The 12,216-nt window shown below is 41.6% G+C and overlaps 1 protein-coding gene across 2 annotated transcripts; it reads right to left on the reverse strand.

The window, feature by feature from the left end:
- Window positions 1-2,641: 2,641 nt before the first annotated feature.
- On the reverse strand, window positions 2,642-4,906 carry LOC147440022 (peroxidase 5-like). 2 transcript variants are annotated; one of them, XM_086485717.1, is made up of 5 exons: window positions 4,710-4,906; window positions 4,305-4,611; window positions 3,984-4,172; window positions 3,686-3,851; window positions 2,642-3,565 (listed from the first exon to the last, which is right to left on the reverse strand). In XM_086485717.1, the coding sequence occupies exons 1-5, from the start codon at window positions 4,889-4,891 to the stop codon at window positions 3,135-3,137; spliced, it is 1,275 nt and encodes a 424-aa protein (XP_086341843.1). In that variant the 5' UTR covers window positions 4,892-4,906; the 3' UTR covers window positions 2,642-3,134. The 2 variants fall into 2 exon arrangements, with proteins under 2 accessions (XP_086341843.1, XP_086341842.1); XM_086485716.1 differs by having other exon boundaries at window positions 3,686-3,854.
- Between the last annotated feature and the right edge of the window lie 7,310 nt (window positions 4,907-12,216).

The raw sequence follows: 12,216 nt of genomic DNA on the forward strand, positions 1-12,216 counted from the left end.
CTTACACACCCACTATTCTTGCACACAAGGGGTACACCTATTCATCAAAATTTTAATCACCTCCATAAGCTCATGGTAAATAAAGAGACCCTCCTAGACCCCACCATCCTCTTCCAAATGTCGTAAGTACACTGTACACTAAATGTCCATTCTGCACCTACATCAACATCACAATCTCCATTTGCAGAACTTCAATAGCGGCACTCGTAGTACATTGCTTGATGAAATGTCTTTAGCCTTGCAATAATGGAACAAATCTTCTTCTTTCTTTTTTCACCGAAATTTTTAGATACAGACAAAAGCACTAGACACAGGTACCTTGCTACTCATAGGAGAATCTCGAGAAGTGGTTGCATTATTGTGACCACTTCATCTTTGAGCAGCAATAAAAGCATGTTCAAGTGCATGTTGTTCAGCCCTGCTCTTTCTTGAAAGTGACTCTTGTAATAACAATGTGTGTAATGCATCAAACTTGATAGCTTGAGGGTTTCTTTGGGTCATAAGTCTTCAAGTATTGGCAAAAGTTCCGTGTAAGAGCTTGGCAATGCATCGAGAACGGTCTATACAATTGAATTGTCAGAAATAACTTCACCTCCAAAAATGAGTTTCTCATTGATATCCTTGATACCATCAAGAAAAGCATCCATGGCATCTTTTTCTTGCATAATCTTCAACTCTAGGTCTTTACGTAGCAATGAAATTTTAGTCTCATTGCGACTTGCATAAAGACTAGCCATAGTATCCCAAGCCTGTTTTGTCGATTTTACTGAGCGAATATAAGGAGTAATAGTACACTTCACACATAATGAAATAAATGCATGAGCCTACGCATCTTTTACATCCCAACGAGATTGCTCAATTGTAGGGAAAACAACTCTAGTAACAATAGATCTGCTAGAACTCGCATGACATACATTCAATGTCATGTACAATAGGGCCATATGCCGTTTTACACACGAACATGCATCCTCATGTAAGCCTTCATTGGGTAGTTATCCACACCCAAATTTTTTCTTAGCAATAAATATCTTGAAAACATTTTTGTTGTTGTGAATCAAGGCGAGTGATTGCGTTTGATGTAAAAACTACCCTGAAAGAGGAAAAATGAATTAGGACTAACATATACAACCCGAAGAGGATTGTAAGGACCTATTCTATAGAAAAATTACACTGACAAAATTTTTGCACAAAAGGATGAAATTGCCTGCACAGTACTGCTTGTAGTGGAAAAGAGGGCCAAAATGAACCCAAATCAAAATTCTAAGGACATGGAGCTCACCCAAATTGGATAAAATGAGCATGAGAGTTCTAGCGACGCACGCTCGGGACTCTACCCGACTTGCTCTTATAACAATTGTTGCAATTAGGATTGTGGGGACATACACACATCTTGGAGAAGATGAAGAAGCTTAAGGTACACAACAAAGAGTATATTGCTTAGTGCACAAATAGAAAGATAAATTAGCCCTACTGGACATATATACAATGCACGAGCAAAAAACCTCTTAGTGAAGGAAAAAAGTGCTCTGGTTGTCCTAAGTGTGTTCACACGCATCACCACCACATACATGGTAACACTCCCCTTAAAGCATGTAAAGGATGCACCACTCGTCTGGGTGGTTGAGAGACTAAGTGGTTAGAGTGAGTGGTTGCATGAGCATCTAAGGCTTTAAAATAGCATTGTAATGCTCAATTTTCAATAGAGAGAAGAATTTTTTTGAGTCTCTCTCTCTCTCTCTCTCTCTCTCTCACTCACACACACACACACACACACAGCTTGCCTTCCATCCCCCCAACTCCCCTCTATAATCCCATTAACTATCATGATTCTCCAAATGAATGTATCAATAGTGAGGGGAACATAGTTGTGACTCAATATGAGTCTCATTAGGGTAAAATAAGGAAATCGTACAAAGGTTGCATTGTTGGCTATATGACATTCGGGCACCACAAAACTCAAGGAAGAGTAGTTATATCATTTTAACCAAAGTTACTTGGATACAAGTTGCTACAAAAATTACCCAAGTAAAAATTTAGCCAAGAAATTAGCACACACAATTACTAATAAATAGACCAGACATTAAAATAGGAGAATCCCTATTTCTTTGAGGCATGCAAAAATGTGGAAAATTGGTAAAGCTAGGTATATAGCTCTTAGACCTCACGAAGATGGGTTCTAGGGCGGTATGTTGCTAATAATATGAAAATTTAACAAGATAAAAAATTGGCTCAAAACAACACGCATTCGTTTGGCATAGTTTAGGTTGAAAAGGTTTGCAAGCACTTGTAAGGTTAAGGAAGGTGGACTCCAAAGACCAAAGTTTTTTTCACCTCATAAGCCAACTTTATGGATATAAAACTCTTCAAAACAATGTAACATGCATCTCTTGGAATAATTCTAGAAATTTGCAAAGATAAAAGAATATTAAAATGTTCATTGCAAAGGGAATTTTTGCATCTATACTAAGGATAAAGGGGGAGGGAATTCTGGTTCCCCCCCCCCCCCCCCCCCCTCCCGTCACGCGTCAGAACCTCCTTCAAGCGGTGGGTGTGCCTTGCAGCTCTGGGAGCACAGTGATGCGCAGAGAGAGAGAGAGAGAGAGAGAGAGAGAGAGAGAGAGAGAGAGCCCGCCGGCTGTACTAGTAGACATAATAAATCCTTCAATTTATGCTCCAACTGTTCCCCTCCTTTCAAACGTTGCAAGTTCTTGCATTTAAAAGGGGCGCTCTGAGGAGCCCTCCCCAACCTCGAAAGGTAAAAATTCTTCAAAAACATCTCAAATGCAAGGGTGAGTTTAGGAAATGAAAAGCCCAATGGAAATGGATGTAGTATGTGCCTACGTTTTTAGAAAAAGAAAAGTAGATGAGAATCAAATGTGGATTCTGTGTAACCAAAATGGAAAAGGGAGGCAGTGTTCATCGTCGCTAGCAGGCCGGCGAAGGGGTGCGAGATACTCTCTCTCTCTTACGGGATCATGAGAACAGATTGCTGTTGCAAAATTTATGGTCTGCTTGGTAGATGAAGGTGTTGTAAGAGCTAATGTGCCATTGAAACATGCAGTGAATTATGGGGCATGTTGGTGTATATGACAATTGCACATTTAGAGTCAGAATATGGGTTCAAGATATCAGTTTCAGTAATTTGAGTTTATGACATGGCAATTTGCCCGTATTTCACCGGCATCCTCTGTTTTGACTTCAATCAAGCTCATCTTGATCATGGCCAGCTTGAACTTATTGGACCAGGACTGCTGAGAGTAAGCATGGCTTTTTATGGTCTTGGAGGTGACAGGGTCAGAATAGAGGGCTTCATCTGATTGTAAGAGACCCTGCCCAAGCTCTATATTGTAGTAGTATGCATTGTCGAACATGGACGGTGTCCTGAGATCAAGATTGACGCTCGGATCGGCTCCAATCCTGCTGTCAAGGCGTGGAGGTGGACACACTTGTTTGAGTTGTTCTACCAGTTCCTCATCCAAGGTTGGGTCCAATGCGCTCGTGCTGCTGAAGTTGTAAAGCCTTCTCTGGAAGGATGAGCAGTGGGCAACCCCTACAGTATGAGCTCCTGCAAACCCAAAGAAAGAATCCCGTCGTTTTGGAATGCACCAAGCACACGTGACGGTGACGGTGACTGTCTATACGCATTGATGGAAGGGCATTTTGTCCAATGTTAGAGAGATCTTACCTGAAAGTGTGACCATGTCATCTTGTGTGAGTCCCTTCAGCCCAAAGCTGTGTGTCAGTTGCTTCACATTGAAAAATGGCGCTGGCAGATTTGACAGTGCCAAAGAAGCATCCGATACCATTCCGTCACGCCGGCCCGCAGGCACTTGCCAAAAAGGTCCTCCAAGCTGCTAAAAATGAGCAATTGGAAGCAGTAAGCATCTAGATATTTTCTTGAAGATGGCCCACATCAGAGGATGATATACTTAGCTTGGCTCGATGAAGTAGAATCTCATACAAATAATAGAAAAATTTCTTACAAGGTGAACGCTGTCTCGCGCTGCAAATGCGACAATGTCGGCACAAGATACGACATTCGGACAAGAAGCTTCCAATTGCAGTTTTGCTTCATCGATCACCTCAAACCCACGCAGACTCAAGTTTGGAGCTGAGTCCTTCTCTGCTTTTGTACTTGGTGTGGAATCAAGCAGCACAGAGCCATCACAACCCTGACAGTTGAAGAAAAACCTTCCAACAAGATTTAGAAACAAAGGAACAGGTAGACAGGCTTCTCACAAGATCACAAAAGAAGAGTGGCCTAGTCAATCTCTGTTTGCTAAAGCATGGCTGAATTTAATTACCTGCACAAAGCAATCATGAAAGTGCAGGCGAAGCAAGCCCGCTCCAAGGCCTCTATCTCGAGAGATGGCCTTGCTTACAACAGTGCGGACAATTGCCTCGGCTTTTGGGCAGGTTTTCTTGTAAAAACCCACAGTGCAAGCTTGGACATCTTGGGTATGTGTTCTCATGGCCAATGCGATCACCACGAAAAGGATGAATCTCGTGATGATAGACATTATTGATGGCGGGTAATGGAGCATTACTGTCAAATGTTTTGTCGTCAGGGACAGTGTGAAATGGAGTGGCTGATGATTAGTTATATCTTGCCTGCATAATAAATAGTAATTGTTGTTGATGCTTCCATGCTAGCTCAATAGCGTCGTTAAGTATAAATTGATGAATAATCTGAGCAATGCTTCCCTTACCATGAAATTGATAACCGGTGGCAAGTTGAGCATGAAGCCCAATCTGTAAATAGAGGAAGGGTCTTATTATTGGAATGAGGGCTCCTTTGGATGATGCTATGTTGGGAGGGTGTGCAAGATTGCTCATTGCAGTACTGTGGAAATGGTGGTGGTGGTGGTGGCTCCCATGTCAATTCGGCCATGATGGCAAAGCCACGCTTAGTGGGGCAAATTGTAGTGGAGTTCCTTTTGGGTTGTGTTTGTCCGAGTTTTATACAGCAACACGTATGATTTCAAAGAATGATGAGGGGGGGAGTGCCCCGTCTTCCAAGTCACTCAACATGAATATTGATCGAATCAGAAGAAATCGTTCGCCTTTGCACTCACTAACTTGGGTAGCAGAAGAGAGACGGGGACCGGAAGAAGCCAACGCAGCAGGCACAAAACTGAAAGTGGAAGTTTCATGGGTTGGACACCACAATGCAACTCTTAATATGCCAACAGCGGCATCGACCTCTGACTCTCTTCTGTGGTGAAAGCCTCCCAATCCCGTCTCCCATTCTCTGATCCTTCCTCTCTCTTCCGAGATTGACGTGTTGCGTGTGTGTTCCCAAACTCTGATTTTCAGCGCATGATTACACTCGACCTTTTCTATCCATCCAAATTTTGCTTGCTCTACTTTTATTTTATTCATTACTTCCTAAGATGCTATCTGAGATTCCTTCTCTCTCCTCTCAAGTGAATGCGCCACTACCCTTACAAAAGGGTTATTCACATTCGAACCCCCACCAGCCCAGCAAACACTCTATCACTGCTCTCGTAACCACTTCAGCGCGTACATGACGTTGCTCCATGGGGCCCAACACATAATTAAAAAAAAACCAAATCTTGCGTTCGCATCTGCATGTCGGCTCCCCTTCTCTCTCCTCTGAGTGCTGCCATATGCTCCCGTTCTCTCTCCTCTGCCATACACCCAGCTTATCTGGCGCCACGAACTCAGGTTCTGACGTTGATCTGGCGACGACAAAGCTGCAGGAGAATCGCCATTGATTCTCCTCTTACTTTACTTTAAATGAATTGAATCACCTACTGCCGGTTGAAAATGAAAAATCCCATTTGTAAATCCATTGGACCAGGTGAAAAGTTAGGCATTTTAGTTACTACATTTTGGCATAAATCCTGGTTGTGCAACTACTTTGCCTTTAAAAACTAGTCTTGCTTGGTGGGCGTTGCTATAGAACATAGCACGACATGCGCAGATTGGACATCAAGCATCTAGCACTGAAGTAAATAAAGTACAAAACACATTCACAATTTAAAAAAAAAGAATTGCATATATGATGATTGATTACCTCTATGGCTGTTCTATAAAATGGTCCAATTTCATGGCATTGACAAGCCTTTAAAAAAGTATTGCATGTGTATTTATTATTCTAAATCAAGCACAATCAATTTTCTCTTATTTCTGAGAGAGAGACACACACACACACACACACACACACACACACACACACACACACACACACACACACACACAGTGTTACGTGTTGTCATAGTCGGAGGGAGGAAGGAGTCTTGGCAGTCAATTACAGCACCTAGTGCAAAACATATTTGAGGAGGAAAAAGATGGGATAAAGGCTTGTCCTCGTGCTACAAAACGGTTCTGCAGAGCGTAATGTTGGGCTACAATATATAAGATGCATTGCCAAACAAGGACATATGTAAACATGTACAGAGTGTATTGAGTACCCTAATACATAAGTTAGATTGTCGAACTGTGAGAAAAGAAGTGCTTGTCTATTTAATAAATAGATTCAATGATCAAAATTGAGCATGTATTAGTGAGGAAAACATGTGGCTAAACTAAACTTAAGGAAGCATTGACAAATTTTAAAAATACAAAAAGTATCGACATACTAAAAATTAAACTGCATTATTGACTTGGTAATCGTGTACAAGTGTCATCTAATTGTGCAAGTTGGAGGACAATGTTTGTATCAAGCTACATAAAAGCGATGTGAATAGTTAAACATTTTGTATTGGAGTGAAGCATCACTAAATAAAAATGCTAATATACAATGCACGTTATGCATAAGTGCCATACAAAAGTATGGTGAAGAGTTGGCATTGTGGTCTCTCCAAAAAATTATAAGAAACGGAAGTCGTGCCCTGTCTCGTAGCATTTATGTGTTGCGCCAAGCAAGCGCATAGGCATGTGGAATTGGATGCAGATAACAGACCTTGTAGTGTTGTCGAGCTAGAGTCGTGCTTGTGCAGTCTCAAAACGTCTAATGTTGTGAATATATGTCCTTTTTGTCACACAAAAACAGGAGTTAACACAAATACAAAAGATACAGGAGATAGATTTAAGTTAAAGAGAAGTAGAGGTAACTTTATCACTATAGCACGCCACACAAAAATCGACACGGATATCGACAACTCAAAGTTTGTTTTAAAAGTAAAAAAGCCTTGGTATAAGCATCGGCATTGTATGGTCGGTATAGATATCGGTATATCTCTCATCGAAATATGCAATGAAGTTTACGCCGGTAACAGCGTTGAAATAGACGTCAAAAAACAAGTTTCCTATACCGATGTCTATTTCGAGGTGCATTAGAATGCGTGTATAGATACGTGTACTAGCGATAAGACCTGATTTTTTTTTTGGACAGAGAGGGCTGGGAACTGATGCTGCATGTATTGTAGCATCAGGAAACAACCCTCTCTGCCCAAAGGAAGAGTGCAAAAGCAACCGCACTCCATCTACAGTTTGACATTGAGCGAGTAAGTATAAATTAGCAAAATTGTAAAGCATAACAAAACCAAAATAACCATAGCATGGTTGCCAAACCATATTTGTAAAATCTCTTATAAACATAATTTGCTTGCCATACCAAACCTGCTTGTCATACCATAACCATGACAGCCGTATGATCATTGCAAAACCATAACCATAACATGATTGCCAAATCATAACCATAACATGATTTCCATACCATCATTCCAAAACCATAACCATAACTTGATTGCCAAACCATAACCATAACCTTTGTGCCATACCATAGCCATACCATGATTGCCATACCATAATTGCAAAACCATAACCATAACTTGATTGTCATACCATAATCATAATCGTAAAGAGAATGCAAAACTATAAACATAAGCGTGAAACTGTACATATATACAATGAATGAGCACAACTGTATCAAGAAGACCACAACTACAAAAAAAACATATATGGAGGATGTCACCCTCATGGTAACGCCTCCCAGTTGACGGCCTCTCCCTCCTCTTGAAACTAGGTCAAAAGGGCCACAAGTCCATGCTTGTACCCATACTTCTCCTCTCGGCATGTCGGAGGGCGCTTCATGGCAACTTCTTGCAAAATTAAAAAATAATTATAAGATAAATCTTCAAATAACATATACATTTTTGAAAATTTAAAGCATACATATGATACTTACAAACTCATGCTGAAGTGTGTCGTAGCCCCCACTCCCAAGATGTGACGCTCCAACAGACTCCAAAGGTGCTCTAGCTGCATCTCTCTGCTGCTAAAATCTCTAAGGATTGTCTTGTGCCTCTCGTGCAATCCCCACCCACTTCACTGCGTCCAACCATGCCGGCTTTGGACTTCCACCCTTGTACCTGTCTCTCGCATCTGATCAACGATATGACATTGTGGCAATCGCCCCGCTCAAAATCCATTCATATAAGACTAAGTCGTACCCCTCTGTCGGCATATACTCTTTGTGAATGGCCTTGACAATTCTTTCATCATCTTGATTATCCCAAATCTCCATCACAGAGTGGCCAAACCAAATTGTACAGAGCTGTCGAATCCTCTATCGCATGGCCTTTCATACCCTATCCGTCACAAAAGCCCTATCTTTGCTCTTGTACACCTTGCTAGAATCATGCTCGTGTGATTCTCAAGGTGTACATGGTGTGCCAATCGGTGAACTATCTAGTGAAGAGATTGGTGGACACTCTCGGTGGTGTGGATGGATCGGTAGAACTGCTACCACAACAACCACCACCTCTAGAACAATGCCTAACTCATCTCGAAGATGAACCAGTCGTTGGTGTAGGGGGCACACTCGACTGAGGTGTAGGGCCGGTCGATGTAGGGGACACACTAATCCTAGGCATAGGGGTGGCCGTAGTAGGTTTAGAGGAACCATCTGCCCAAAGGTTTTGTGTGCAACTAACCTGCTCTAGTGTGAACTGTGACAAAAAGGAGCCTATAGGCTCGGGTGACATGAAAACTAAAACTAGGAGAGTATGTATCGTCGTCATCGGCCATGGCTATAGATACGCAAATAACATAGATACAATACGTTAGTTTACAAAAGAAAATCTTAAGAAATGCTAATAGCAAAAGAAAAAGGTGCAACACAACTCATTAAATCTACCCAGTATTGTAGGCTAACCAAAAGAGTTTTACAAAAGAGTTCCTAGCAAAACTCAGTCGTCAATGTTTCATGTTCTAGGAGAGCTGATACACAAAAGATGTCTATCTCAATTTGTACTTTTGCATCTTTGTCATCAAACTCCACTTCTTTGTCGCTCTCCGCATCAACTTTAGTATTTGAAAGCTCATTTCTAAGTTTATGCATCTTCTCGCCACTGACCTCCACCTCAAAATCTAAACTTACATCATCTGTAGGTCGTGCACTTTGTTTATGAAGCTCTTCGACCTCAACTTCCAATCCTTCACACACTTGCTTACTCCGTGGAGCAACTTGAACAACATATATAGAGCTAGCAGGGTTTAGACATATCTTTTTCATCATTTTCTCTCCATAGTGGATCTATTGTGAACACAACTTGTTCACAATGCTGGGAAAGTACAAACCTATCACGCACATCTGTCCACATCCGCCTAGAGTTCACTTGAATCAATCCACCCTTATCTTTGCGCACATTTACATTAGGGCCACTGGTAATAACTTTGAACCACTTGACATCAAAGATAAAAATATCAAACTTCCTAAAGCTAATCTTCAAGATGTCTTGGATGTAGCCAAAGTATTCAAGCTGGCTAGTCTTTGTGTTCTCATCCATGGCATTACTCCTACTTTCTTGGACGAAGCTTGCCCTAATGCCACTGTTGAAGGTGACCGTTTGTTCGGCTATCCGTTGCACTCTAAAGTGTCTCCTATGCGACCACAAACCTCCATATTTGTGATACTGCAGCCACAAAATTGAAACAAACTTAAAGTTACTAAAGTAATGTGATCATGTGGACCTGGAAAAGGAAGTTGTAAAACTTTACATGACAATCGCAACCCCTTGACATCTCCTCTTCCTCTTCAATAATCAACACTCCGTTCCTCTTTGCCTCTGAGATTCTCGCATCTAGCCACCACCCAATTGAAAAGTCAAGCAATTTTTGAAGATGATCAGGAAAAGGAAGGTTTCTAGTGGCACGGTTGTGCTTGAATTGCAAGCGATTTGTACCGGGGGATTCACCATGGAAAACTTATCGCACCATGTAAGTGCAAGGGAGGGGTTTTTTTAACAAGTTACATAAGCGTATAAGTTAGGAGCAAGCCCCCAATAATTTATCTCCCAAGCTTAATAATAAGGGAGGGGGGTATCATATTTGGGGGGGGGGGGGGGGGACCTGACCTGAGTTGATTACTTGTAACGATTGTTCATTGATGTGCACTAGAACTCGGATGAATTTAAGAGAAGTTTTTATCAGGTCTCACATCAAATTTTGCATCAAGCCGGTCATAGATAAGGGCTGATTTGGAGGAGGTTAGGGGGTACACCAGTTTTGGATGGGTCAGAATTGGACGAGTAGCTAGAGTGTAGGCTGATCGGGCACATAGTTTGAAAGTTAAACTAACATGAGATTGCTACCCTCGGCACTACTGTTCGTTGCAGCCTCGTCAACACCGACAAGCCTGAGTAAATGCCCTCACTTGGAGCCCCCCTTTCAGCTAGTTTATGTCGTTTCCTTTTGCTCGCTGCAGTTGCCAACCACATCTTTTTTGGGATGGAGTGTCCACAAATCCTTTTTATTCTTTTGCAATTGTCATGATGCAAACCTACTCTGCGTGTGGCCATCTTTCACCTCCACCAAAAGAATGCAGTCCTTGCGCAAGACCTGCTAAGAGGCAAAGCCTTCACAAGCTCAACCTTGTTATCCTCATCACCGTTTTGCTCTTGGGTGACTCACCATCACAATGCTCATGAGTCATCGTCGAAATCAGAACTTGCATCCTCACCAACTCTGAACTCGCCATCAATAAGAAGAGCAACACATTCCCCACCTTTTATCTTCATTGGTTGTGCGACACACACACACACACACACACACACACACACACACACACACACACACACACACACACACACACACACACACACACACACACACACTCACGTGCATAGTCATTTGGTACGCTATAGATTTCTCAAGAAGATCGAAGTCATTATATGCAATCAACACGCCAAATCAACTCGGCTTGCAACTTAAATTTTGGATGAAGATTCCAATTAGCTCATCACATAGAATGGATGTCGTCCGTTCCTTCTCTCGTCGGATTCAACAAGCACTTGTTCTCACCACTTGTTTGAAATTAATACTATTCCTTTTAAGATAGCTTTGTTCACACTGTGGAAGCACATGTTGAATCTTACAAGAAGAGGAGACTCTCACTCAATAAATTTTTCAAAGCTCACAACAATTCTTCTTACATGACCGGTAGCCGACACTCACAAGACGAGGATTTCAAGCACTCTTTAAAGTCCACTGCTAGGAGTCAGACTGACAACGTGGAGATGTCAAGTCACCACCAAGGCCGAGATTATTGGCATAGCAACTTGGCTTCTCTACAACCTCTACTACAACAATTTGAAGAGATGTGGCCACTCGGTTTTGAACCTAATGAAGGAATTGGCGAAAATGACATCAAACAAGCGTATAGGGTGTATGCACAGAACTTACTTGTCAATAAAGTAATCAATTTCTAAAACAATGTTAGGGTTTAGATACTGGTCCGTATGGACTAAGACCTACCCTAAAAACCCTATTTTATGAATGTATCCAAGTGTGAAAAAGCATGATGTATCTATGTAGAACCATGTCTTGATGCATTCAAATGTGATCTCATGTATCCTAAGGATGTTCTTCTAAACTATGAGCTAATGTATCCTTTTTTGAGAACTAACCATGATGTATCTGAACATACATAAGATGAATCTAGGTTTAGAGGGGCGATTGTAAGGTAAACCCCATCTTCATCCACTCATGTGTGAAAGCCCTCTTACACATTGACAACCATGTGTAAAAAAGCCACAAACTCTATGGATGTGATGACACCTAGAAGCCCATGTGTTGACCTGTGTGTCAAGAAGCTACACCACCCTCCATGCCTATATATGAGGCTGTTTGTATATGATTTTCCATATAGTAATTAAGCATCCTTTTCATCATGAATGCGTCACTCATATATCCACCATATCCTTATAGCTTTTTAGCAGCTGGACGGGTACGGGGCATGTGATTGCC

Source organism: Adiantum capillus-veneris, chromosome 16, assembly GCF_014529385.1.
Source record: "Adiantum capillus-veneris isolate H3 chromosome 16, ASM1452938v2, whole genome shotgun sequence".
NCBI lineage: Eukaryota > Viridiplantae > Streptophyta > Polypodiopsida > Polypodiales > Pteridaceae > Adiantum > Adiantum capillus-veneris.